The sequence below is a fragment of the Annulohypoxylon maeteangense genome (genome assembly GCF_022496945.1).
Source record: "Annulohypoxylon maeteangense strain CBS 123835 unplaced genomic scaffold GGS22scaffold_4, whole genome shotgun sequence".
Taxonomy (NCBI): Eukaryota; Fungi; Ascomycota; class Sordariomycetes; order Xylariales; family Hypoxylaceae; genus Annulohypoxylon; species Annulohypoxylon maeteangense.
In genome coordinates, this window is record NW_025953251.1 from 835,308 (window position 1) to 855,605 (window position 20,298).

The 20,298-nt window shown below is 48.9% G+C and overlaps 9 protein-coding genes across 9 annotated transcripts; 3 read left to right on the forward strand and 6 right to left on the reverse strand.

Annotated features, from left to right (window-relative positions):
- Positions 1-66: 66 nt before the first annotated feature.
- Positions 67-1,955, reverse strand: GGS22DRAFT_107443 (SnoaL-like domain-containing protein). The gene is made up of 2 exons (XM_047957847.1): positions 1,232-1,955; positions 67-1,177 (listed from the first exon to the last, which is right to left on the reverse strand). Exons 1-2 carry the CDS (start codon positions 1,367-1,369, stop codon positions 464-466), a joined length of 852 nt encoding a protein of 283 aa, XP_047821134.1. The 5' UTR covers positions 1,370-1,955; the 3' UTR covers positions 67-463.
- A 903-nt stretch (positions 1,956-2,858) lies between these two features.
- On the forward strand, positions 2,859-4,469 carry GGS22DRAFT_186135 (uncharacterized protein; the record flags this gene model as incomplete). The annotated part of the gene is made up of 4 exons (XM_047964411.1): positions 2,859-3,032; positions 3,094-3,288; positions 3,344-3,610; positions 3,687-4,469. 4 exons carry the CDS (start codon positions 2,859-2,861, stop codon positions 4,467-4,469), a joined length of 1,419 nt encoding a protein of 472 aa, XP_047821135.1.
- Positions 4,470-4,580: 111 nt separating this feature from the next.
- Positions 4,581-5,684, reverse strand: GGS22DRAFT_107483 (DUF1264-domain-containing protein). The gene is made up of 2 exons (XM_047957848.1): positions 5,240-5,684; positions 4,581-5,173 (listed from the first exon to the last, which is right to left on the reverse strand). The coding sequence occupies exons 1-2, from the start codon at positions 5,445-5,447 to the stop codon at positions 4,692-4,694; spliced, it is 690 nt and encodes a 229-aa protein (XP_047821136.1). The 5' UTR covers positions 5,448-5,684; the 3' UTR covers positions 4,581-4,691.
- Positions 5,685-6,053: 369 nt separating this feature from the next.
- GGS22DRAFT_156717 (uncharacterized protein) lies at positions 6,054-8,434 on the forward strand. The gene is made up of 2 exons (XM_047960404.1): positions 6,054-6,979; positions 7,042-8,434. Exons 1-2 carry the CDS (start codon positions 6,220-6,222, stop codon positions 8,097-8,099), a joined length of 1,818 nt encoding a protein of 605 aa, XP_047821137.1. The 5' UTR covers positions 6,054-6,219; the 3' UTR covers positions 8,100-8,434.
- Positions 8,435-8,587: 153 nt separating this feature from the next.
- Positions 8,588-11,298, reverse strand: GGS22DRAFT_156718 (Sec63 Brl domain-containing protein). The gene is made up of 3 exons (XM_047960405.1): positions 10,787-11,298; positions 9,127-10,726; positions 8,588-9,070 (listed from the first exon to the last, which is right to left on the reverse strand). Exons 1-3 carry the CDS (start codon positions 11,126-11,128, stop codon positions 8,901-8,903), a joined length of 2,112 nt encoding a protein of 703 aa, XP_047821138.1. The 5' UTR covers positions 11,129-11,298; the 3' UTR covers positions 8,588-8,900.
- Positions 11,299-11,555: 257 nt separating this feature from the next.
- GGS22DRAFT_156720 (ICMT-domain-containing protein) lies at positions 11,556-13,046 on the reverse strand. The gene is made up of 2 exons (XM_047960406.1): positions 12,797-13,046; positions 11,556-12,422 (listed from the first exon to the last, which is right to left on the reverse strand). The coding sequence occupies exons 1-2, from the start codon at positions 12,814-12,816 to the stop codon at positions 11,672-11,674; spliced, it is 771 nt and encodes a 256-aa protein (XP_047821139.1). The 5' UTR covers positions 12,817-13,046; the 3' UTR covers positions 11,556-11,671.
- Positions 13,047-13,645: 599 nt separating this feature from the next.
- On the reverse strand, positions 13,646-14,691 carry GGS22DRAFT_107505 (uncharacterized protein). The gene is made up of 4 exons (XM_047957849.1): positions 14,585-14,691; positions 14,230-14,526; positions 13,830-14,167; positions 13,646-13,780 (listed from the first exon to the last, which is right to left on the reverse strand). The coding sequence occupies exons 1-3, from the start codon at positions 14,596-14,598 to the stop codon at positions 14,047-14,049; spliced, it is 432 nt and encodes a 143-aa protein (XP_047821140.1). The 5' UTR covers positions 14,599-14,691; the 3' UTR covers positions 13,646-13,780; positions 13,830-14,046.
- A 202-nt stretch (positions 14,692-14,893) lies between these two features.
- GGS22DRAFT_156722 (peroxin 8) lies at positions 14,894-17,304 on the forward strand. Its single transcript, XM_047960407.1, has one exon. It carries the CDS (start codon positions 15,075-15,077, stop codon positions 17,181-17,183), a length of 2,109 nt encoding a protein of 702 aa, XP_047821141.1. The 5' UTR covers positions 14,894-15,074; the 3' UTR covers positions 17,184-17,304.
- Positions 17,305-17,788: 484 nt separating this feature from the next.
- On the reverse strand, positions 17,789-19,695 carry GGS22DRAFT_107540 (ZIP zinc transporter-domain-containing protein). The gene is made up of 3 exons (XM_047957850.1): positions 19,409-19,695; positions 19,209-19,339; positions 17,789-19,135 (listed from the first exon to the last, which is right to left on the reverse strand). Exons 1-3 carry the CDS (start codon positions 19,470-19,472, stop codon positions 17,795-17,797), a joined length of 1,536 nt encoding a protein of 511 aa, XP_047821142.1. The 5' UTR covers positions 19,473-19,695; the 3' UTR covers positions 17,789-17,794.
- Positions 19,696-20,298: the final 603 nt, after the last annotated feature.

A 20,298-nucleotide genomic window follows, 5' to 3' on the forward strand; every position in this document is an offset into this window, starting at 1 on the left:
CTATACGGATACAGCGACACCTCAGGAGCTAGAGCTTCAAGATGCGCCATGATTACGCCTGCTTAGTTAGTAATTGCAAGTACACGATTGGATTGAGAAATCCCTCTCGAAGGCGTTATCATTCTCATGTGAAATACCACCCCGGAACATCTTACCATAGTCGGGGCCGACTTAACATCCCGACGGCATACGATAACCTGATTACCGCATAGTATAATTCGACTCACTAGACTATTTAAGGTGGGGAGAAGTAGACACGATCTTAACGCGGCCGGCAGTTATTATCTACAGCGATACAACAGGGATAGGACAGAACACTTGACATATGTACTAGAATCAAATCTACCACGAGATACCAGAAGCTGGGTGTTGGAGAAGTGGGTCGAAGTCATGGACTCTTTACCCCAGATTCTAGACATGTCTCCCTATTCCCCTTTAGGCTATATGTATGCAACCCACCACTCTACGCGTTCTCAACCAGATCAGGCAGAACCCTCACTGAACCCTCACTCTCCCAGGTATTCCCCGCTCCAGGTCGGCTCTGACCTTCCGGCAGTGCCAGTGTGAGCGGTGCCTCGGCCGTGCTCGCGTCCTTGCCATAATGCGGTGCACGCAGGTCGTCGTCGGCCGTCTTCTTCCCCGTCACCGGGTGCGGGTAGTGGAAAGGTACCACGCGCGTGTCGGGCCAGAGCATCTTCTGCTCGATAATCTCATCGGGGCCAAGAGGGTCCTCGGGGTAGGTTTTGGTGGGCCACGGAACGTAGTTCTCCTTTGTCAAAGACCAGCCCTTCTCGTGCTCGGCGTGCCAGAACGGGAAATATCGATATCGGAATAGCTTCCAGACGCCGTTCTCCTTGATGTACTCGTTCTCGTAGAGCCCGCCTTCCCACCATTGCACGTGTCCGCGTGGATGGGTTCCTAGCACGGACTTGTGTGTCCCAGCCTGCATAAGAGCGCGCATCCGGCACCAGGCGTGGGTTCCGCTGGGATCGACGTCGACGATATCTTGCATCATGATATGGTCGAGTAGGAAACCACGAACGGGCCCATTGCGGCCATCGACGAAGCTTTGCTGGAAGCGCCCGTTATAGAGTCGTTTTACGCCCTCCTTTCCTCGATATCGTGATCCAAGGAATTCGACATAGGTGTCTGGATGATCTGCGTACATATCCACGACCTGAATTCGCACCAATCAATAATGGTAAGTTGGCCAATAGCTTTCTTCGCCTACCTCGTTATACAAACACTTGTCGAGATAGTAGCCATATTTGAAGTGGACTTTCCGCACTTCAGCTTCGTCCGAGATGCGCGAGACCTCCTTTCGGAGGAGGGAAACCTGTTCCTTCAAATCTTCAAGTTCAGATGCCATCGTGCTTGAAGACAACTTGAAAAAGAGACTATAATCGAAGGCGTTCAAAGACACTCCTAGATATTCGTATACACCTATGGTCTAGCCTGATAGCTACATAGTAGCCTAGGATATATATGAACTCCATCTAGAGCTGACGAATAGCCTTGATTCGGCTGACGTCTTTGTAACAACTATGTCATGAGACTAGGCTATACCTAGTCCCTCAACCTTGGCTCGGCAGATATTCCCAAGTTGTTCGATACCTAAAAGAGCTTCGTCTAGATGCGGGGAGGTTGTTGGCCCTGCGGGGGATTTTGATGGTCGCCCATCCTACCATAGGATTTGGAGAGTCCAAATGAAGCAATCAAAAGTTGAAGTGGGTACTAGGCAATGATGCAGGTATTTAGAGATGCTCGTCATTGCGTTCTCTCGGGAGAGCATTGACGAATCACAAGTAATAATTGACTCTAGGAAGAACAAACGTTACCTAAATAGTATATTATCCAGGATCGAGGCCAATAGGGGAGCTGATATCAACCGCTTAACTTGGCGTGTATTTTAATAGATTGGAGCATTACAGTAGATACCTTCGGAGATACCTAGGTGTAGACTCTAGAGAATGTGAAAGAGATCAAGAAATCGTAGCCACTCGGTTAGATATGGGAAGGGATATGCATCTATTAAGGGAATCTGTATTGAATATCCGGGTTATCGCATATAGCAAGGTTGACCCCCTTCCGAAAATTGCTTTTTCAAATCTCATCCCGCTTGACTTTTTCTTAACAATTTTAGATGCACTCTTCCCATCTTCTATTGTAGAGCATTATTTCTTCAATCCTAATGAAATAATTCCTCATTTTATTCTTGTCGGAAAGATTATCTTGTCCTGGCGAACGCTTTTATGGCCTTTTCTGTAGTTGCGAATTGTAAATCTTGTGGCTACGGGTGATGAGATGAAGCCAATAGCCGATGACAAGACGTTCTAGTTGAAGGTATCAAACGCTTCCAACAATCACATGCATTTTTGAAATAGAAGAACTGCTACTGGGTAGCGACGTTCCTTATCTTCAAGCTTCCTAGCTTCATATGAGCCTTCTCTAGTTAAGGGGCTAGAGAGAAGGAGCGTCGACACTTAGTTGGCAAGAGGCAGGTACCTACCCGGTAGGTAACTAAAATCTCAAATCTCTCAATCGTTCAATCTGAACTCTTGTCCCGTCAAATTCCGCCTCCATTTTCTACAATGTGAACCTCAGACAAATACAACTCCATCGATCGGATATTCCAGTATAGCATTATCTTATAGGTCTATCGTCAAACACCATCTACTATATACATCATTATATCCGACTTTTCCTTGACCTGGCTACACCTCGAAACCCTTGCCCTACAACTCCTTGCAGGATGATGTTGCCACAAGTCTCGTGGGCATTTATAGCCACATCTTTCCTAGCATTTCCTCGCGCGGGACGGGCTTTCGAAGACTCTTGCACTGGGGTTTTAGTCTCAGATGTGCGATTCTAGCCAGGGAAAATGGGATAAAGCTGACAAGACATTACAGGCACTCCCCGTTCTTATCGACCAACACAATATCCACAAGCATCTACAATCCCTACAAGAAATCGCTCATGCGAATAACGGGAGTAGAATGGCTGGTTCTCATGGCCACAATCAAACAATCGAGGTATAATTCGATGAGTTAATATACGTATGTGAACTTCTATGGTAACTAACCCGATTCGAAGTACATCAGAAACGAACTTGACAGTCTGGGTTACTATGTCGAAGTTCAGAAATTCGAAGGGATAATGCCAGTCAACGACCATGCTACTCTAGTCGTGAATGGTAACCGTTTACATGCCGAGCCAGTCGGATGGTCCCCTTCTGCGGCTCTAACCGATCGTCCTCTCGTAATTATTGGGGAGGACGGATGTTACGATGTGAGTAGGTTAGTATTCGGCTTCGATCATGACCGCTGATATTAGGTATTACTAGTATGATTATCCCATAGAAACCATAGGGGCGATTGTGGTGGTTAATGGAGAAGGGTGTTCTTTCTCCGTCAAATCTCTCGCTGCCCAGAGCTGCGGCGCAGACGCCATTTTGATCCACGAGGACACGCAACTCACTCCGAGTTTAGGTGGACACAATTCCCTACATCTCCCATCAGCTAGGATATCAGAGAAGGCCTTTAACGATATACTGGACCAGCCTCATCCGTTATGGGTTGATTTTGTTAGGATATCTACAAAGACGGAATGGGTCTCTAGGTCAGTAATACCAAAATGAAATGTCTTCTACCGCTAATTTCAAAAGCCATAACGTGTTTGCAACTTAGGAATGTGGTGACGATGAAAATACGTTAATGGTTGGGACACATACCGATTCGGTTGGTAAGAGCGCAGGCATTAATGATAATGCAAGCGGTATTGCTAGTCTTCTCGAAGTCGCCGCTCGGCTCACAAAGTTCAAAACTGGATCAAGAGTCAAGTTTGCATTTTGGACTGCGGCCGAACCTTGCCTATTAGGTTCGAAGCACTTCGTCTCTTCCGCTTACCCAGAAGAGCTTCGGAAAATTCGGCTTTATCTCGATGTAAATATGCTCGGCTCGTCAAATGGTGCACTAAAGGTTTACTCTGAAGATTACAGCTCCGGCACATCCTCTCCGCATCATGCACCCTTCGGCTCTTTAGACGCCACATTCGCTCTACAAGATGGGTTTGGGGTTCAGGGCGCGCAGTCAATTGGGATAACCAGAATCAGCAATCGCAGTGACTATGCTCCATTCTTCAACGCCGGTATACCCTTTGCAGGCCTATTCAGCGGTGCCAACGGACTCAAAACCCGAGAGGAAGCACAATTGTACGGAGGCAGAGCAGGGCATCCATACGACGGACACTACCACCAGCCAGAAGACAATATAACATACATCAACATGACAACTTTGCTCCTGAATACTAAGGCCTTAGCTCACACTGTCGGAACCTACGGAAGGAGTCTTAAGGAGTTTCCTACACAGGCAATAGACTCGGCAGCTTGGCGGCATGCTACACCAGCAAAATACTCGACCCTAATAGCTCACGCATGGATGGCTTACGGCTTCCTTTTACACGCCTTGTAGGCTGACTATTTATTTCCGCGTTAGTTGTATTCCCATTATTGCGGCGTTTTAAAGAGGGAATGGCGAGAGCGAATATTGTTAATTAGAACACCTAAACAAGCTGCGCAATAACTCCTAAGCTTAGCTTCTCTCAATAGTTTACAATCGCTCCTTAATGAAGCGTTTTATTCAGATGGCAAGTGAGAGTAGAGGCAATGCTCAAAACTCACCCTTTTCTGCTCTCTACATAGAATTTCGTCTTTTCCAAGCCGCATCAGCGTCCGGATGAATCTGAGGCACCTCGATGCCCTCTCTCAACTCCTTCTTCCGCCTCCAATCACAACCGAACCTCTTATCGCGATCCCCCACCGCCTTCTCAAAGTCAAACTGGTCATCAGCAGTGAAACTCGTCATAAGCTTAGGCTCACCGAGCGGCAAGGCGTCGCCGCGGTCCGTCTGCCATAAGTGGTACACCTTGCCGTACAGCCCGATAACATGCTTCATCTCCTGCGTCTCGGCCGCCTCCCATACTTGCTGAGCCCCGGGCACGGTCGTGGGACCTGGCATGATTAACATCCCGGATTTCACCTCGTATACGTGCGAGTGCCACAGCTTCCGCTCTGCGGCTGGGAGGGAGGCGTAGAGTTTGGGTGTTATCATGTACTCGATCCCGATTAGCCGTGCGTTGGGGCCCGGGCTGTCGTAGAGGATGCATTGGCGGACGTCTGGGGTTGTGTAAGTTACCTACATATTACCTTTTTTATAGATAGGGGGAAGCGAAGGGGGTATACCTTCAGTCAGGTGAGCGCAGTAGTGGTTCGTCTCGACGTACCGGCCGGGCTCGTCGGCGTACGTGTGGAAGGCGTTGAGGTGAGCGCAGAGCTGCTTCACGGGCTGGAAGTCTTGAATTAGGGAGGCGCCTGTCTCGAGGACTTTGTCTTCGGTTGGGATAGGACCTCCGGGGATTTCTTGGGGGTGGTGATGGTTATGGGTTGTCATGGTTTTATGTGGGGTTTGAATAAGGGGGGTGGTGGTTTACGTGTTTAACTTGACTCTTGTGGATGAGATACCGTTTCCTTAGAGTGTTTAGTCTGAAAAAGTAACAAGATGGATAGGGCCATTTACGATATTTATATGAATTATAGCTTGAGGCGAATATACGTCGATATGACCTACCCAGCCGTTTCTATGGCCTATTCTATAGAATATTTAGTCATCTGGTTGCATCCAGCTTCGTGTCAGCCGCATTGAATCACTGTAATGGATAGAAATGACAATTCTGATGTCATGAATACGTTGTTCGCCGCTAGACCATTCATTTCAGATGGTTCTTGAACTCTTGAATTGCTTCGGAAGTACTTAGGTAACGGCAACCGGCCTAGAAAAAGAGAAACAAACTGATTGTTCCTTTCCTGTGTTAAGTATCTAATCCCAAGGCAATGAAATGTCTTAAGAAAGTTTAAGGGGTAGAAAGTTAAGTTGATGCTAGATCCCAACTCAATTAAGCAAAGTCACGTGATAACCCTTGGCATCACACCACAATGATGTACCCCACGATGCCCTTGGCCATAGCGTCATCCGTCAACGAACGAAACGGGCCGAGGCGTTACACATAACTCAACTCACCAACCGGCGCGACGAGACGGTTTCATTTCATCCCAACACCACATATCCAATCGTGCAACGCCAATTACGATGCTGTTGTGTATGCCGACTATAAATTGACATTCGTAATCCAGAGCAAAGCCAGGAGTTCATCCCAATCAAAGCTATGGCGGCATCCCGCCGCGGCCAGCCGGAGCTGCAAGTCCGGCTTCCTTCCACCTCTAACATCGCGACAGCCGCTACCTTACCCGATTTACCTCCCATATCCGCCCTATTCCTGATCAACTTCGATGTGAAGGCCGGGTATACCATCTCGTGGAAGGCTGCCAAGCCCGGTGTCGAGCTAGAGGGCGTCGTCGAATACAAGTCCCTTCCGTCCGGGCTGCATACCGTATCCGAGGACCTAATATACTTCGTACACGATGGATATGCGGGGTTGAGCGCGTTCGTCAATGCGCCCGTTGAGGATAGTGAAGTGCGCAATGCTAGGATGCTTGCTGTGGGAGTGCTAGTTCCCTTGAGCTATGGTCGATTGGGAAGAGCTTGGAGACATGCTGAGGGTCTGAAAGCGATAGCATCGGCACTTGCTACAGATAACAAGAACACAGGCTTGTTGGAAGAGTACTGGAAAAAGACCCAGGCTGATCAAGAGTCGGCTGTTCCAAGCGAATCCATCGAGTCTCCTACAGTCACTTTCCAAACTCCCTCGAAGCCGTCCAAAGGCCACTTTAGGAATCGTTCGGCCTCTGATGGAGCAGCTTTACTCGCGCCTGGCCATAGACTGTCACCATTCCATCCTGCTTGGAGTCTAATGAAGTTGTTAGATACATTCGGGCCGCTAATCTTTCCAATACAGCGCGCTGCGTTGCTGCGCAAGCGCATTCTAATATCATGCCACGCACCTGTTCAGGAAGCCTGCAATTTTGGTTCGTTACAATTAATCCCATATATCCGATTATCGAATTTTACTAATGATAATTATGTCTAGTTTACGATATATCTATTCTATCAAATATACCCCAACCAACCTTCGACCTCTTATCCTCCAACGCACCCCCACATCGACTACGACCTCTCTTCTCCATCGGCGTCCACGACATCCCCTTCTTAGTCGAAGACTCCAAGTCCAAACCTAGTTCAGATAACCCCTCCGATATCGAGGCCGAGGCGGGGACGGGCTGGATCGCATGCACAACCGACAGCATCCTCGCTAAGAAAGACACGCTGTGGGACGTCCTCGTCACTATGCCAGCCCCCTACTCTTCCAACGCGAAAACCCATATCTGGCCCAAGATCGAAGGCCCTCAAGGCCTCTCCATCAAAGCTACCCAGCGCGACCTACGTCGTTTCCGGTCCCTCAAAGCCGGGCTCGCCCGCCTCCAGGCCACCAGCCCCAGCACCTCGCCCACGACCCCGGGAACCGCAGCCGCGGCTCAAGAAGCAGGCGACCCGTTCCTCGACGAGTCCGAAGAAAGAGAGGTCGTTGAGCCGCTAAGCTGGACTGCGCTCGCGTATAACGGGTTCATGTGGTGGGCGTCGGCCGGCGAACAAGCGCGCGCAGAAAGAGGCGAGGAGAGCGCCCGCGAAGCAGAACTACTGGCAGACCTATCATCAACGCGGATGGAAGGCCCGCGCGCGTCAACAGACCTCTCTACATCCATCGCCTCGCTAACCCCACGCCGCGCCACCTCCGACCCCGACGAGGCCCGCGCCGAACTCGCGCTTATCACCTATTTCCACAGACTTACTACCCTGGTTCTAGGCACATTAGCCGATATCGTCGAGAGCACCAGCGACGATGATGACGACGAGGTGGAAGGGGAAGATGGTAGTGACGATGCGGCGTTGCTGACGCCGGATTCGGGCGAGGAGGAGATGGACGCTCGTGGGATACGTATCGAGAGCGATGCTGTGGCGCGCATGGGCCTCGATGTCTGGAGTGCCGCTGACGCGGAGTTTGTTCGCGCGGCTGTGAAGATGTATTTTGGTCGTAGGGCGTATGTTGAGGGGAAGGGTGTTGAGGTTTGTGGTGTTAGGGTTTGTTGAGGTGGTTTGTTTGTTTATTTGAATTGGTGTGAGTCGGGGACGACGAGGAAGGGGTTAGGTGGAAGGAGAAGGGAGAGAGCCAGGGATAGGGGGAAGCTCTATTTATTGTATAATATCAAACTTTTCTTGCGAAGGTCGGAATAGGACGTATGGCAAGGTTAATGGAGAGAGAGAGGGCGAATATGGGGCGTTTTTTATATTTTCTCCCAGCGTATTTGTGTGTATACCGCATTGGTATTGTATGGTATGGTATGGTATCTTCGTATAAAGACCGGAAACGTATTATATGAATAACTACTACATATAACTATTAGTTAAAATATTGTTTTGGACAATGCTTGTGGGTTTTATTTTGCTCTGGGGCGTGAGTTCTAAGGGGGGGCGGGCACCCAAACCCACCAGCATCTCCTTTACCTACCATATTCCTCTCAAGCGGAAAGCAAAAAACTACGCATTCTCAAGACCAAGCACACGAAAAACATAAGGTATAAGTTTGAACATCAGAATTAAACTTTATCTGCGCAAAGCGTGGACTTGCTATAGCCTATACGCCCATGGCAAATCCCTCCCAACGCCACGACGCCAATTCCATGCTGCTGCTGCTGTAGCGTTCGTACGCGTTTTCTTTTTTCGCACAATACTAACTTTACACATGTACCATCATCTGAGTGAAGTTGGCCTGGAGCCAACGTTCAAGAGATAGAAACCGGGATGCCTCTGTGAAGCACCACGGTCTAGTCAAGGGGAGTAGGACTTATTAGATTCCCGATTCATGATACGGTCCGTTAAGGTATTTGTATCCTACGACTCGGGTTCGGTGTCGGTATTCGTCTCGCTAGTATCATCTTCCTCCTCTTCAGTACCACTCTCATCGTCATCTTCAGAGTCGTCGTCATCTTTCCGTCTCTTAGGCTTCGTAGTGCCGGCAACACTGCCACCCTTGAGTGCGCTCATCTGACCAGCAAGAGAATCTGCATATCAATGTTAGAGTGTGTAGACAATAAAGTTCAGGAAACGGAGAGCTTACCTTCTTCCGGCTCACTGATCTCATCCTCAGCAGCCATTGCCGCCGCCTTACTAGCATCCTCAACAGCAAGGGTAACTTCCATCTTGGTATCAAATCCAACGTAGCTGTCACAGACGACGTGCATGACAAATGTATAGGTACCTGCTTGCGGGGGAGCGGCAAATTGAGCTTTCAAGGTCTGCATGTTAAACGTCGGCTTTCCATCGGCAGTAAAGATAGGTTGGTCGAAGGTGGTAAAGGTGAATGGCGGTACTGCCATCTTCCCCTGTTTGCTATCGGAGAGAAAGATGTGCCAGCGTGGTGATTGTTCGCGAGAGTAGTAAGGAGCAAATGTGAGCGGTGGTGGTACGGGTTTAGACTCTTCCTTGGAAACTATTTTTCCGTTCTCATCCTTGACTGCCTTCTTTCGTCCCATAAGTGCATCTAGGTCATCCTCGGCCGGATCAATATCTTCCAAATCGAGTTCATCGACGTCCGGGACGTTTGTGCTTCCAGGTGGTACGAATCGGCCCTTCACAACCAGTGTAACCAAAGAGGACGGGATAATGAATCGTTCGCCTGCAACCTTAAAGAATGCCTTTGCGACTCGGAGGTATGGGAGCTGTCCTGCAACGTCAACAGCCGTCTTGTACTGCTCTTGGCTTAGAAGACCATTTCCAACGGCAGCGCTTCGGCGTGTTGCATCAGGCTGATCCATAAACTCTTGAACAGTTAAATGATTCTTCGAGTCACCCTCAACGGCCTTTACTACGGCAGGCGTGAAGTGGGGGAGCTGGAGAAGCGGGGATGCGTTAGGTGGTACTGCTTGGATGAGTCGTTGGCTGGTATAGAAAGAAGCTAGAATCGGGCCGGTGTTGCTGTACGCCAGAGAGATCGCTCTAAAGGAACTGCAGAGGCTCTGTGCAATAGGTGCGACTAGGTACTTCGCGGTGTTCAAAGCCTGATCATCGAGCTCTACGCGGCCGAGGTATGCCCAAAGGAGAGCCAGGACCTTTCTTCTCACCCCACCATCGAGGTCTTCCAGCTTCTCCTTATCTTTAACTGATAATCCGCCAGCAAATGATGCGAGTTGACCTTCAGCCAGGATTCTAGATTCGATTGTCGCAAGGCCAGACTCGGCCTTGTCTCCCTTCAAGGTCTCCTGGAACTCCTTACCGGCGCTGAGAGCAGTCACCAGATCTCCCTCATCCATATCCTCAGAATACTCGCGGAAGAGGTTGTTGGCACTCTCGATAAGAACTCCCTCCTTGGTGATGCGTTGGGTGCCATACCACCATGATCCAACATAGTAAGGCAACATGACTCCTAGGAGTAAGGCGTAGACGAGAACAACATATTTTCCATTTCCATCGGATATGATGAACTTGGGTAGAGCGATTCCAATGCTGAAGCTTTGCTTGCCGTCGGGGTGGCCATATTGAATATAGTTGTTGCGAACCTCCTCGTCGGTAAGAGCCTGGTATGCCTTGGTGAGGTCAACCCACTTGTCACTCAACATCTCGGCAGTCTCATTCTTAGCTGGGTCGGGTTTGGCCTTGTCCGGGTGATACTTGAGACCAAGTTTCCTGTAGTGGGATTTAATCTGCTTGTCCGTTGCCGACTAAGTAGAAATTATCAGTATTGATATCATAGATAAATGCGCAATTCCGGGAAAACAAACCTCTGAGACGCCTAGAATATCATATGGGTTCCATATCTTGGCCGTTGTTCGTTGGGTGGTGACGATGAGGTATAGCATGCCGGCCATGACGGCCCATCCTAGGACGACAGCGATGGCGCGCTTGACCTTGCGCTGCTTTCGCTTCTGCGCGGTACGCTGCGCTTGTATGAGGTCGGCATGTTCGGGTTTATAGTCGGTCTGTAGTCTCGGTGCGGTGGAAACGACATCCTTGCTCGGCGCGAGAAGGCTATATGTGAGTGGGAGCGTGACGATGGTTGTCAGAGTAAAGATGAAGAAAGGGTAGAATTGACCCTGTTCGTCATAAGAATACTCTGAACTCATGTTGCAGATTAGCCCTACGACAGGGTCTTTGATAAAAGCTACGTGTGAAACCTCAAAATGTGTTGTGTTGTAGCCGTAGTCGTCAAAAAATGAGAGTTGTTACTTATGTAGTTGAACGGTTCAATGTTGAACTAGAATTGTTTAAATTTAGAAGCGCAGTTAAGCAAGCTGTCCAAACGAATTGCACTTGCCCGTCTTGAATCGTGGCCTTCTAAATTTCGAGTGGCTACGTACTAGTGGGTCCACACAAGTCTGACAGCACCTTTCGTCCTATCGATAGTGGGATTCGGTACCTGTGTACCTGGTAGATGAATAAATAACACATATTCACATAACCGCAATGCACATATCCTCTTATTATAACTTGTAATTTTATATTTCATTTTATCACAACCTTTCACAGACGCAGACAGACGTAATGCATAGGTAATGATATAATTCGTCTTGATTTACTCAAGGAGTTTGAAATTAGGGTATCATAAGTCCACCCATAGACACCAACCTAAACGCCATTCTCTAATATCAATTCCAGCTACAGCATACTCAGTTCCCGACAAAGGGTATGAGCGTTCCAACCCTCTTCTTGTACTCGATATAGTCATCCCCGAAAAATTGGATAAGTAATGCCTCCTCGTGTCTTACTCTTTTCGAGAAGAACTGCCATAAGACAAAAGTGTAAGCAACGAAACATATGGGATTTCCTAGGACCATCTGCGTCCCAACCCCCCAATAGAAGAATCCAAAGTAGGCTGGATGGCGAAGGAATGAATATAGACCTGTAGTAACTAGGACATGGGTATCTTTCTTCCTGTGTTGAATAGTATGGTTGAATGATTCGCCGGCCTGCACCATAGCTGCACTTCGGACAAATTGGCCAGCAAACACAATAATAAAACCCAATAGCAAGATGATGTGACCGCTGTAGAACGGTGCCCAAGACCTATTCGGGAACAGCACCCCTGTAACGAGACATTCTAGCAATGCCGTACTATGTGCGATCGCATACGCCGGCCAATTCGCTGTCAAGAGGAACGAACCGATAGTCACAACAGGAGTATTGTATTTCGCGGTTGTCCAAAACTCGAGGAAGTGAAAGGTCGATAGTGCGCCGGTAAAGAAAGGCAGGCGCCATAGAGGTGAAGAGGTGAAGACGAGAGTCATGACCATAGCTACTACGGATGAAGCGAGCGCTATACCGAGGCAGAAAGAGCGTATCGCAATGCCTTCGAGAGACTTTGGTTGACCGGGGAGGTAAGGCTTTTCGGGAGACATCTGAGCGCTTTGTGCGACGGGACTTAGAAGCGGAAGCAAGTTAGCACTTCTATCGTTTGCACCGGTATTGATGGAAGCTAGCTGCGCCAGAGAACGGCGACGTGTATTAAACCCCGTCGCCCACGACACATCGTTCTCATCATGCTCATGGAGAGGGGTAAGCAAGGTAAGGCTAGGTGTAGTGGGCGTCGGCATTGGTGTCTGCGTGGGGTTCGATACAGAGGGTGACGGCATGTTGGCGCGATGAGGGCTGAGACAACTGGCTCAGTCTAGCTAGTAGGTAAAGAAAAAACGTCGCAGATGAAGGCAAATCTGGAGTTAATCCTAACAGCGTTTGCTCTAAAAGCGGGTTTGATGGTGATAGTACCTAATCGAAATAGAGAAAGCAAAACTTACCTATCCGGCGGCGACTCCATTGTGGTACTCAGAGGTCTCGTCCTTTTGATTGTTCGGAATTTTCTTTACTCAATATCAAAAACAAAGACAAGCTATCAGGACAATTAAATCCATGATTTGTAGGAGTTGCTTAGGTAAAATGAGCCAACCTGTGGTTATTTTGTTCTGTTTAGAAATAATAGTACCTAGACCCGCACGTTCCCAGTCGTATAGCGATTAGGCGGTGTATTTTCTGCCCGTCAAAAAGTCCACCGCGATTGAAAATGGAATAGAGGTCGCTATGGAGGCGTGCCTGCAGTAGCTCAGCATATATCAACTGGAATGACGTATAGCGGAACTTTATACTATCCATAAATATTCTGCATCTCTAATAGCTTAAATATAGCAAAAGATGTGATATATATAAGTGTTAGGAGAATTAAATTCTCTTATATCAGATTGATTATCTACAGCCCAAATTGTTGGACTATAAAATGACCCTAAGCGATATAATTGCATGTGAAAGTTACCGACATATCAAAATGTGTACATAGTAGTACCTAGCACTAGTAAGTGTGTTGCGCAACACCATTGGCCCTGGAGACGATAGAAAACATGTCTCGCGATGAATTGATCCTGTTCCTCTACGCAATAACTCTTTTTATTCATATAAGGTGCCGGTAGCATTGCTGCGTAACATGTATGTGCCAGACCTTCGCCTTCGCGTCTATACGGAGGGTAAGCGAACAAGTGGTACGTTCCAAATGATGCCTAGTAAAATCCGTTGCCGTCGGCTCGCAATTTGCTGAGTGTGACCTGACATCTATACTACTAGCATACTTCTCGATTGTGGCTACCGCGACGCTGAATTTGGGGTCTGATGTTTGCCCCTATCCATGCCAGCATTTAAGAAAAAAGCCAGTTTTGGTAGTATGATTCAAGTAACTACTATGTAGTAGGTTAGTATAATAAGATAATCCATAATATCAATCGTATTTCGCCTAACTTTATTTGTCAGCTTCATGTGCTCATCAACGGGTCTAAGAATATATACTTTAATTCTAAACCTTGCGCAATCGATACTGGTTTCATTGCTTTCTGTTCACCGTCGGCTTTTGCAAATGGCAGCCGAGGAACAAATGAATACCGGCTCTCGTTCAATATGGCTTGTCGTAGCAGCACTACGCATTGGTGCCACATTAGAAGGAGTCTTCAGGTTATCTATTCTCGAGTCTTTGGAAGTCTTAGACAACCCGGCAAGAAGCGAGGTTTCAAAGACCTCCTTGTATCGTGAATGAAGAGATGATCAAGACCAAGGTGCATATCCATCCCCAGATAAATGGTATCCACGTCGGCATCGAGTAGCATCCGGAAATGTAAACGGCGCCGAGTCTAGAAGTGTACACAAGGTCAATTGCCGAGACATAGAAACGGGATCGAGAGAAGTTTCGTACACTACACCAACAATACTTCCAGTAAATAGCGCTTCAACTCCCGCGACAAAAGCGTAGACGAGCGGGAGGACCAGCAAGTATTTCCATACCGTTCGCGGCTTTCCAATCTGCATAAACAAGGCGATGCCGGTAGCACCGAGGTGGAACAGCGCGTAGAGGATCAGGGTCCAGAGGAGGGTATATCGCCACGAATCCCATATTGTATACAAGGAACAGAGGGGATCTTGAGGAGGCCAACAGAGGGATGGGAATCGGAGACTTCGGTAATCTTCGGGAGGGTAATTATGGCAATCGGATCTGTAGAGAAGTTATAGTTAGCATGATCTCGTGTACCTAAGGAGTCCTAATTGCTCACGGTATTGTGGCCATCTGGCCCTTCAGGTCGTCGCCCCAAGCTGGGCAATATTTTAAGATGGTAGTATGCAGTAGAAACGTTTGATTGTACAGAGTATTAAAATCAATATTTAGAGGTTGTGGAGTTCAGACTTGAGAGCTGAAAGATGGAATGACAGGGGTTACACGGCGGGAAGCTCCCGCGGTCGGGGCTGCTACAGGGGACAAATTGGGTTCAATTGACGTCGTGCCTCGGTAAAATTTGGACGGCATGCCGATTAACCAGCTAGCGTTTAGCGTGTCCACCTCCTAAGGTTCCTTATGATACAGGGCAGCTACGACGTGATCATTGTAACACTCCATCGTTTACCGACATCTAAGCATAAGTTTTAACCAAAACAACATTAGCTCAGTCAACGATGAAATGAAATGAATAAGGTCTTCGGTGTGTAGGACACTAGTTCTCGAAAATCGAAAGTCGACAATCGAAATCTGAAATTCGAAACGCGAAAATGCCGGCCGATCGATTGTTGACAACAGTCCTACGGGCCTATCATGACGTTCCCAATCCGGTCGAAACAGACAAGATATACGGGACGACGACTACACTCCTCACCAATCTAAACAATCCGCTTAATCTCTCTCTACTTACCTCACATTTCCTTACTGCGCGTTCAATATGGCAGGCCCCGGATGGACTACGTACCTGTCTGCGTATCATTAGCGTATACAACACCGCCGCCATTCACGTAGGGAAAAATGAGCTTGAGAATGCAAACAACCCAAGAGGAGGACTGCCGGTAGGGAGTGGCGTCAGCAGCGAGGATTGGGCACGTGCAATCGCGAAGGGTGCCGATGATAGATCTAGTAGATGGCAACATATGCTGGTCTTAACTGGTGTCTTGATGGGCATGGAGGGTGACGATAGAAGATCGCTGTCTTGGAGTTTACGGTCGATGCTTGAAAAAGCCGTCGCAACAGCTGCAAATCTCGCTCTACTAAACCCTCAAGAATCGGGACCGTTGGGGCGTGGTGCTGTTGTCCTGGCATTGACATATGCCGTCCCTCTCCTGTCAGAGTCGGCCAAGCAGTTGTTAAATGGAAACGTCCTACTACCAGCGATCATCGAAGCGATGCTCGGAGACGAAGGTTTTCAGCACGGAGACTTCATTTCATCAATTATGCGTGATATTACACCGGGCAAGATCATATCATGGCGCACCAATTCACACTCCGTCACAAGACTTCAGATTCTTGAGAATCGGCCTCTAACCCAGAATATGGGTCCTCTGTCACGCCTTGTACCTTTCGCCGTTCAACATACCGCCGACCCTAATATAATACTTCAGGCCCAGAAAGATTTGTTCGACTTCACAGTTGGACTATTGGATAAATGGTCCCACTGTCCCCTCTCCGCTATCGACCTGTCAGTTGAAGTCGCAGCTCTCTCGCTCGAGACGCTCCAAGGCCCCCATTTAAGACTATGGCAGCTATTCAAAAAGATCATGTACGCCGTGGTTGCATCCCTCCAACCCATAGTCGGACGGTGTCTCCTAGACCCATTTATGAGAAATGACATGATAGCTCCGACTGTAGCCTCAAAAACGTTGCATACCTTACGCAATTTATCCTTCATTTCCACACGGCAAGGAGCGGGCTCATTCCAGGTGTACGAGTTCACTTACCTCACTTCCCTGGATATTATTACACGTTATCCGGATGCTTGTATGTCCTTCCTACAAGACACACAACCGCCATCGCCTACGGCAAGCAACGTAGTGCCATCGCCAACAATCCAAGCTTTAAGCCTCTTCTACCTAAACACGGCGGAGCACCTCCCATTCTCGCTACCTACACCCGCATGCGAGAACCTCATCATCTCACCCGCAACAGCATACCTCTCTCCCACTACCTCATGGCTCTCCAGCCCAGCCAATCTGCCCCCATCATCCTTAACGCTCGAACTATTCGAATCAGCACACTCATCCGTGCTCTCGGCACTCTCATGCCCCCAGCACAGCCCCCTCGCCGCCTCCCTCATCCCCTTCTACATCGACGCCCTCCTCTCCTCCTTCCCGTCCCGGATATCCCCACGCCAGTTCCGCCTCGCATTCCGCACCGTCATGCAGATCACCAGCCCCCCTTTCCCCATATCCGCGACCGAGCCAGAGCTCTCTGAGGCCCTTCTCGAAACGCTCAGGTTCCGCGCCATAGACGCCTCAACGCAGCCCCTGCTCCCATTAAACGAGCAAGCCACCCCCGCTCCTGGTACCAAGAAGGAAGACCAGGGCCCAGTCTCAGAGCAGACGGCCCTTGTCCTCGCCATCATAGACTCTCTACCGCACCTCCCGCTCTACGCCATCGAGGAATGGCTCACGCGCACCGCTGAGTCCATGAACGCCATCGCGGACCCAGCTATGCGGGATTTAGCCCGCCGCCGCTTCTGGGATGTACTAGTCAGTGGCGAGATGGACGTTGAGCGTGGCGCTGTGGGCGTCGCCTGGTGGGGTACGAATGGCGGTCGGGAGATGGTGCTTTTCGGACAGCCGCGCGCTGCTGGCGGGGAGTTCTTGATGAGTGGCGCGTTGGTGGAGCAGCCGAGGGAGGGGAGTCAGATGTAGGATATAATTTTATACTGAAGTTACGTGAATGCATGTCTAGGTTGCAAGCCTCTACATATCTACAGATGTACACATCTACCAACATACATAGAAGAGTTAGCTCTAACGTATTGAATACCATAAATTAATATGAATAGTATCACATATATCCCACAGTAAACCCAAGTAATTAGGAAGTATTGTATCAGTCGTCATTCAGACATGATGAGTTAGTTTTATACTATGATATACCTACTATCAAGCTATAGTACGTACCTACGTATTGCAAGCGAGGAGCGATGTTGCAACAAACCAACCCAAGTCCCTTTTTTGCTCCTTTGCAAATTTACAGCAGTTACCCAGTTTCGCTAATACGACCAACGTATCTCGTACCCGCGAAAAGAGACCTCCGGGAGACGCCGAGCATGCAAGATGCCGCCAATCGATAAACCATAATGATACCAGCCCGAATCCCGATGCCGATCCCGTGCAGTGACCAAGCTCCTAAAAAAAATAAAAGTAAAACAAAAAAGGATTTTTCTTCAGCTATGAGTAAGACGCTCGGACATTTTCTCCATCTCCTTCCTTTTCCCCTCCTCACGGCTGTCTTTCCAACTTAATTAACCCAAATGCTAGTGCGCGTGCGCGGTGAAAGCGTTGCTGACGCCGAGCAGGGTCATGCCGAGGAACGCGAACAGGATGCTCAAGTTCTGGTTGTGGTTCAGGCTCAGGCTCTCGACGAAGAGCTGGAGGGCGACAGAGGCCATGATGCCGGCTGTGGCGGCGAAGAGGCAGCCGTAGGCGACGGCGTCCGGGTCGATGTTGGAGTGGTGCTGGGCTAGCTTAAACCACAGCACGGCGATGCCGGCGCCGAGAGGCTGCGACAGGCCGCCTAGAATGCTCGACCACAGCATGGCGCGCAGCCTGCTATGCAGCGCCATGTATAATGGTAGCGCGAGCGCAAAGCCTTCGGTGATGTTGTGCACGAAGAGTGCGAGGAACACGTTGAAGCCTAGCGCTGGGTTCGCGTGGTTCGTGGCGTATGTGATGAAGCCTTCCGGGAACTTGTGCAGCGCGATGGCAATCGAGGTCTGTAGGCCAATGGACAAGAAGGCGTTTTCGGCGACATGGTGGTGGTGTTGAGCTTCGAGGTCTTCGGATGTCTCTGAGAAACATACGTCTTCGTGTTCGGGGTCATGCGAATGTGCTCGGCTTGTCCGATATGAAGGGCTTACCGGAGAGGAGTGGTCGTGGTCGCCATCTTCCTCCACGGTATCTATACAGGGCTCGCTATGTCCAGTAGCAGGAGTACGAAGTAAAGTGGTCCCGACTCGAGACAAGAGCCCAGTTCTGTTGGAAAGGTGTTTGAAACATTCTTGGCCGCATGGATCCGAATATCCAAAGCATGGGCCAGCCTCGTCACAGTTCGGTTTAGTGTCCTTCACGAAAGACATGACCCGCTTCTGCAACATCGACGGTCGTCTTTCCACCGTCGCAGCCCGGCTGCGGGTTCCGCGCAATATGATATGAGGGGTTGTCTCTGTAGGACCAGCAGTCTCCGCTCTCCTGAGTGGCCGCACATGATGTGATTCATTCGATATTTCCCTGGAGAGCAGCGGCGTAACTTCATTAACATGTCCATTCTCACTGGCACTGGGCTTTGAGCCGCGAAGATGGACATGTATGGACTGGGGATGTCTACCACCGCTATGAGCATGGGACGATAACCTTCGACTAAGACCATTCTCGTCTGAATGATTATGGCTATCTAAAGCATGATCATCGTGGCTGTGATCGCAATCGACAACATGTGATGGTAGAAGTTGGTGAAATAATCTCGAAAGTATTTGAATTCCCACGAAGCCACCAACGAAACATCCTATCAAGACAAAGCCTGCTGTCTGGTCCGGAAAACCCCCTTTCTTAAGGTAATCCCTTGCTTCGGGCAGCATGCTGTATAACGACATAAATATCTACATCATATCGTGAGAAATTCACCCACAAAATAGATAATAGGTAACGGTTCGAGAGGAGGATAAGACTTACCATAACGCCGAAGCTCAAGCTTAGTGAACAGGCGAGAAAGGTATTACTGTCTTGTATTCGGAAATCCTTCTTCCCGGGGAAAAGCCGCACAATTACATCGACGTAGATAATACAGGATCCTATCATGCAAGCTATAGCAGAATCAGTGAGTAAGTATATCAGGCGAACATGGCAGCGCACATGTGGTTAGTGTCACCCACCAACGCCGCTCACTAGGCACATGATCCATCCCCTCGTATCATTATCGATCTCAGCAACCTCCATGATGGGCCAGGTTTGTCTTACGTCTTGCAGCGCGACGTCGCCTTGTGCCTGCAGGAGCCCGTCCTCCCTCAAAAGTTGAAGAAAAATGGGTTAGGGGAACATGGAGGTTGTGATTTATGTGCGACCCGATGATTTGGTAATGTTGCAAACACTGGCGCGTGGAAGTATATAAGTTGAGACGCTTTCGGCAAATTTCGAAGTTCCGTTCTTAAGGTGCCGAGTTATACTAATTCAACAAAGAATATAAAGTCAAAGTCTCTATAACAAGAAACAAAATCTTAGGGAAATATAGGAAGAAGAGAGACGGCCGTAACGATAAGTTTGCGATGAGAAAACAGATGTTAAGACGGAAGGTTCTATTTAGTGTGGACGTCAATCACTAAAGGGTGGCTACCTACTCGCCTATGTAACACTGCGCGGGAAGGCACAGAGGACGTACGGGTGTTTTTAAAGCTTACCTGATTGGCCAGCTGACTTATGATGCTGTGCCAAGCTTTGCCAAGCCCTGCTCCGACGGGTACCTTGATGGCCAATCTTGCTAAGACCGTTAGTAATCCGGAAACTAAGTCCCATATAAATCTACGGAGCCCATCAAGGTTATTTCTGTTTGACAAACACACCGAGATGAGGCTTTGAGGCTGAAAGCCAAGAGTTGTCCTATAACCATCAGGAGTCTTTAAAGGCTGGTTGTGAAGTGCCAATCACGCCTATATCCCTCGTGGGGTATTATTCCCATAATTGGTAACGGCACGCTTTGTTGAACCCTCGAGTTTCGATGATAGGTACGCTGTACCATTCATATCCAGCCTTGCACAGACCCTTCAAA

What these genes read in the sequence shown, in the direction of transcription:
- GGS22DRAFT_107505 (XM_047957849.1), bottom strand. An exon ending in GGAAGTATTGTTGGTGTAGT is followed by an intron (nt 14,168 to 14,229) that starts GTACGAAACTTC and finishes GTACACTTCTAG; the next exon opens with ACTCGGCGCCGTTTACATTT.
- GGS22DRAFT_107483 (XM_047957848.1), bottom strand. Translation starts at nt 5,447, where the DNA reads ATGACAACCCATAACCATCACCACCCCCAAGAAATCCCCGGAGGTCCT. An exon ending in CTGCGCTCACCTGACTGAAG is followed by an intron (nt 5,174 to 5,239) that starts GTATACCCCCTT and finishes ACACAACCCCAG; the next exon opens with ACGTCCGCCAATGCATCCTC.
- GGS22DRAFT_156722 (XM_047960407.1), top strand. Translation starts at nt 15,075, where the DNA reads ATGCCGGCCGATCGATTGTTGACAACAGTCCTACGGGCCTATCATGAC.
- GGS22DRAFT_107443 (XM_047957847.1), bottom strand. Translation starts at nt 1,369, where the DNA reads ATGGCATCTGAACTTGAAGATTTGAAGGAACAGGTTTCCCTCCTCCGA. An exon ending in ACAAGTGTTTGTATAACGAG is followed by an intron (nt 1,178 to 1,231) that starts GTAGGCGAAGAA and finishes GTGCGAATTCAG; the next exon opens with GTCGTGGATATGTACGCAGA.
- GGS22DRAFT_107540 (XM_047957850.1), bottom strand. Translation starts at nt 19,472, where the DNA reads ATGGAGGTTGCTGAGATCGATAATGATACGAGGGGATGGATCATGTGC. An exon ending in GTGCCTAGTGAGCGGCGTTG is followed by an intron (nt 19,340 to 19,408) that starts GTGGGTGACACT and finishes ATTCTGCTATAG; the next exon opens with CTTGCATGATAGGATCCTGT. An exon ending in GCTTGAGCTTCGGCGTTATG is followed by an intron (nt 19,136 to 19,208) that starts GTAAGTCTTATC and finishes GATATGATGTAG; the next exon opens with ATATTTATGTCGTTATACAG.
- GGS22DRAFT_156718 (XM_047960405.1), bottom strand. Translation starts at nt 11,128, where the DNA reads ATGAGTTCAGAGTATTCTTATGACGAACAGGGTCAATTCTACCCTTTC. An exon ending in ATATTCTAGGCGTCTCAGAG is followed by an intron (nt 10,727 to 10,786) that starts GTTTGTTTTCCC and finishes ATTTCTACTTAG; the next exon opens with TCGGCAACGGACAAGCAGAT. An exon ending in GATCAGTGAGCCGGAAGAAG is followed by an intron (nt 9,071 to 9,126) that starts GTAAGCTCTCCG and finishes ATTGATATGCAG; the next exon opens with ATTCTCTTGCTGGTCAGATG.
- GGS22DRAFT_156717 (XM_047960404.1), top strand. Translation starts at nt 6,220, where the DNA reads ATGGCGGCATCCCGCCGCGGCCAGCCGGAGCTGCAAGTCCGGCTTCCT. An exon ending in TCAGGAAGCCTGCAATTTTG is followed by an intron (nt 6,980 to 7,041) that starts GTTCGTTACAAT and finishes AATTATGTCTAG; the next exon opens with TTTACGATATATCTATTCTA.
- GGS22DRAFT_156720 (XM_047960406.1), bottom strand. Translation starts at nt 12,816, where the DNA reads ATGGAGTCGCCGCCGGATAG. An exon ending in ATGGAGTCGCCGCCGGATAG is followed by an intron (nt 12,423 to 12,796) that starts GTAAGTTTTGCT and finishes TCCGCTTCTAAG; the next exon opens with TCCCGTCGCACAAAGCGCTC.